Below are 4,336 nucleotides of genomic sequence, written 5' to 3' on the forward strand. Positions count from 1 at the left end.
AAAAAGACAATGCCAACTCCCAACCTTGAATAAACACGTAAATACAACACAGTTGGACACAGCTACACGTTAGCTGCGTTAGCATATTCAAAAAAAACATCCAACCAAGGATTTTGAGGTGCATTGTTGATTTTTGTAAAAAATAAAATAAATGTTGAGGTGGGTTACAGTGTGAAAAATATGGTAATAGAGAATGTGTATCCCCTTTCATTTTCCATGCACATTTGGCATGATTGTCAACTCCTGTTTAACTCAGACATTCTTTTGTTTTCCACATTTATTGAACACATACTGGATTTGTGAAATCACGACACATGAATATCTTGTGGATTTCTTCTGTATTCCTGAAGTATTGTAATGAAAGGTTTTTAACTTTCTCCACTTCTCCTCCAGCGCTGCCCACGTCCATAACCACGTATGAGACATGTCAGACCTATGAGAGACCCATTGCCTTCACGTCTCGCTCACGCAAACTGTGGATCCAGTTCAAGTCTAACGAGGTCAACAGTGGCAAAGGCTTCCAAGTTCCATATGTCACGTATGATGGTAAACGTTTCTATGAGTCCCAATTGGTTTTGTACTTGTCTACTTTTTCATACACACTTCCTTGTTTAGTTATTTGTCTTCTCCTTTTTGTGTCACAGAGGACTATCAGAAGCTCATAGAGGATATAGTGCGAGACGGACGGCTGTACGCCTCTGAGAACCATCAGGAGATACTAAAGGTACTGAGGATGTGTGTGAATGTACATTATAGAGCATCTGCTTATAGCCATTAGGGGTTATTTCATTCATTGGTGCATCATGGTGTCCTGTCAAGGTGCATTCACACCGAACGCGATTCAGAAGCGGCCAGCTCCAATGTTAACCCTCGTGCTCTCTCATGGTCCAGATGACCCCACTTTTAATGTAACCAAGCCGAGGAGAGCAGAAGGGTTAATCAATGGTCCAGATGCACTCTGAGGCGAATTAAAGCCCCGCGGCGCGACGTAAGCAACTGGTGCGGCGCGGATCGGGCAGCACAGCCAAAATGCAAATACCTGAAGTTTGACAGGTCACTGCATCCCATCTGCCAATCAGAATCTCCGCTTTGGGCACGGAATGTTTTCAGTGACCCGATCAGCAGGTAAAATATTAATCCAATACAAGCGTTTCTGTCCTGTCGCAGCGCGGCGGTTCTCTGGCTGCAGCCAGACAGAGAGAGTCACTACGAGGACCGTGCACCGCGGAGCGTGGGGCGGGGACTAAGGAGCGCGGACCCCGGAACGCATGTGGGAACCGGGGATAGCGGGGACCGGAGAGTGTTGGAACCGGAGAGCAGAGACCACAAAGCGTATTCAGGAACCAGGGAGAGCGGGGAGGGAGCCACGAAACGTGGACTGGGGTCCGCGGGGCGGGGAGCGCAAGGTGGGAACTGGGTAGCAGGGCCCGCAGAGTGCAGGGTGGGAACCGCTGAGTTGAAAGCGAGAACCAGGGAGCGCATTCGGTAACCAGGCATAGCGGGGCGCATGGTGGGAACCGGTGAGCGGGGACCGCGGAGCGAATGCATTAACCAGGGAGAGCGGGGCAGGAACCGTGGAACGCGGACTGGGGAGTGTGAGGTGGGAACCGGGGAGTGTGGGGCGTGGAACGGAGTACCGAAATTGGTACAGACTAGGAAATGAAACCAAAGAACCACATTGGCACCGGAACCACATAAAAACCCCTAAAACTCCCTAATTTTATTTCTCCCCCTCGGATTAACACGAAACAGAGAGCTCAGCCACAGAGACACAGAAACATTGCAGAAGCGGCTGTCATACAGACACACCCCCTGTACCGGGAAAATCTTTGAATAAAAATTATAAACCAAACATGGAGACATGATTACCAATGTTTTTGTCGAACTCTTCACAATAAATAAACCTTATTCCTCGACATCATGTGTCTTCCATTCATTCTATGGGAGATATCCACAGAGAGCTGGTAGCTCCTCCCACATGCAGCCGGGACACAAGATTTGACAAGCGGCGAGCAGCGAGAATCACATTCGGTGTGAATGCACCATCATAGAACACCACGACCAGCTAACCTGGTATTAGTTACCCTGACCACCAACCCACTGAGCTACAGCCTCTGTAATAATCAGGAAAGGTACCAGAAGAGTGACCGAGTGTGTGCGGTTTTGTTTTCTTATCCCTTTCAGGACAAGAAACTGATAAAGGCCCTGTTTGACGTTCTTGCCCACCCCCAGAACTACTTCAGATACACAGCAGCCGAGTCCAAAGAGATGTTCCCTCGCTCCTTCATCAAGCTGCTACGCTCCAAAGTAACTAGGTTCCTACAACCCTATTAACCCCAGGAAGCCTCAGACTCAACCTGCATCATTCCATATTCAAGAAATAAAAAAGTTAACCTAGAATCTTCTTCCCCCAATGTGGTGGTTCAATCCCTTTGTGGCTAAGAAGACTCCATCATCTGTATTTGTCTCCCCGCTTGCTTGTCACGTTCAACATTTCAACCTTTCCTTGAATTTTTAGCTTTATTCAAGCAAGGTTTGACCAATATTGTTCAAGGTTTGGTTGTTGGGGATCAGAAAGACTGTAACATAGAAACGTTTGTTGTTAATGTGAGGAAAGAGACAAAGAATAGTTTGTTTTTTTTACATCCATGTCTAGCTGTTCACTGTTTTAGTACTTTGAAGTTCATTTGATTTACAATTGATTGCACTTTCTGCAAAGTATTTAAGTAAGTGAAAAAGTTTTAGCTCTGTCTGCTGTACATCTTCAACTTGTCAAGATTTGATCTGCTATGATATATAAATCATATATTTTGGGATTTCTAGCTCAATCGGTTCTGAGGTTACCAGCTAAGAACCATAAATCTGTTTCAAGTCTCAAAATCACTAGATCTGTTCAGAAGGCTGTCCCTCTTGTGGTATTTTGGAACCCGTCTTACAATAACTGCCACATTAGTCCATGTCATGAGAAAATAGAAAGATTTCAAGCATCAGATCAAATAGTGATCAAATCTTGCTTTTTTTTTCTTTCTTCCAGTCATTTGCTACATTTTTTGTCGTTATCTCCCCATGTGTTTCATATTTCCTTTTTTTTGCCCAGCTTTTGTTCTGTTTTGTGTTATATAATTTATATAGAACATGCCATAACTTTCAGAGGCCCGTGTCACAGAAGTTGTTAATAATAAAAAAGACGTGTTTGGACTCAGAAAAAACAAAAATTGCATCCCGATTGGCAAAATACTAAAAAAAAGTGGTGCACTGCAAACATACAAGTGATCCAAGAAAGACTCGAAGGTGTCAGTTTAGGCCTCCAAACGATTCTGTCGGTGCTTTTATTCTTTGTAGCACAAGGGACGATTACACGGGCTAAACCAGAAAGTCTATATTTTAAATTTAAAAAAATATATATTTTAAGACAAGATAAACTACCTTTAAGCAACAAACTGTTTCTTTAGTGATAAATGTATGTAATTAACTAATATTTGAACCTTCGATTGCACTTGAATTTTATATCTTTTAGGGGAAAAAATTGTTACTTTTTTGTGTTGTAATGAACTGGTGGTCATGAGACCCATGATAGATTTACTCGATTCCAATAGTTTGAACTTGCTCAGTGAAACAGTGGACAACGGTGTTACTATTTTACCAATTGGACCAGCACCACTACAATTTGTGAGCGTAGTCAGTGCCCAGTTTGTTTTCTAAAGCTGCCAGATTAAAGAAGCATCTTCTTGTATGATTGCAGCGCTACAACTGTCCCAAATCACCCTGATGCACTTTCTTTTCATGAAATAAGAAGTAATAGTTTGTAGATGTTCTTCTTTAATAACCTGACCAAATGTTTCTGTCATTCCCATCAGCACTAATATCTCCAAAAAATACAGTTTAGATGAATTAATGTGACTGAAAAAGAGACTTTATATGTCCAGAGTTTTTTTCACGATATAGAAGCTGACCGGAGGTTTAAAATGTATCCTGGTTTGTGACAGAGTAGCATACCCTACTGGACATTTTCTAAAACAGATGCTTGAAGTTATCTCGCCCTTTGGCCATCCGAGTACTTAAAACTATGAGAAAATATCATTTGAAGATCAATTTCACGAAAACCTCAACCCTCAAAAGTTGGTTTCATGTGAATTTTTTCGAGCAAACCAATTCTAGGTAGCAACGGCGACTAATCAAAAGCTTAGGAAAAGTCTGGAGTCGTGACAAATATTAAAAGTTCATTGGCTGAAACAGGAAAAACCACAGAAAAGGTCTCGCAACGCATTGACTTTGGACTTTCTGCTCTTATTTTTGGCCGCCATGCAAAAAGTAAGGTATCAAGAGAAACCTCACT

General features: G+C 42.7%; 1 protein-coding gene across 2 annotated transcripts in view; it reads left to right on the forward strand.

The window, feature by feature from the left end:
* scube1 (signal peptide, CUB domain, EGF-like 1) overlaps positions 1-4,327 on the forward strand; it is a 78,453-nt gene extending 74,126 nt beyond the window's left edge. For both annotated transcript variants that reach the window (XM_024287143.2, XM_036210171.1), the window contains 3 exons: positions 393-546; positions 645-724; positions 2,185-4,327. In XM_024287143.2, coding sequence (XP_024142911.1) covers positions 393-546; positions 645-724; positions 2,185-2,334 — 384 coding nt within the window. In that variant the 3' untranslated portion in view covers positions 2,335-4,327. The remainder of the gene's footprint in view (positions 1-392; positions 547-644; positions 725-2,184) is intronic.
* The last annotated feature ends 9 nt before the right edge of the window (positions 4,328-4,336 follow it).

The sequence above is a fragment of the Oryzias melastigma genome, linkage group LG23 (assembly GCF_002922805.2).
Source record: "Oryzias melastigma strain HK-1 linkage group LG23, ASM292280v2, whole genome shotgun sequence".
NCBI classification, from domain to species: domain Eukaryota; kingdom Metazoa; phylum Chordata; class Actinopteri; order Beloniformes; family Adrianichthyidae; genus Oryzias; species Oryzias melastigma.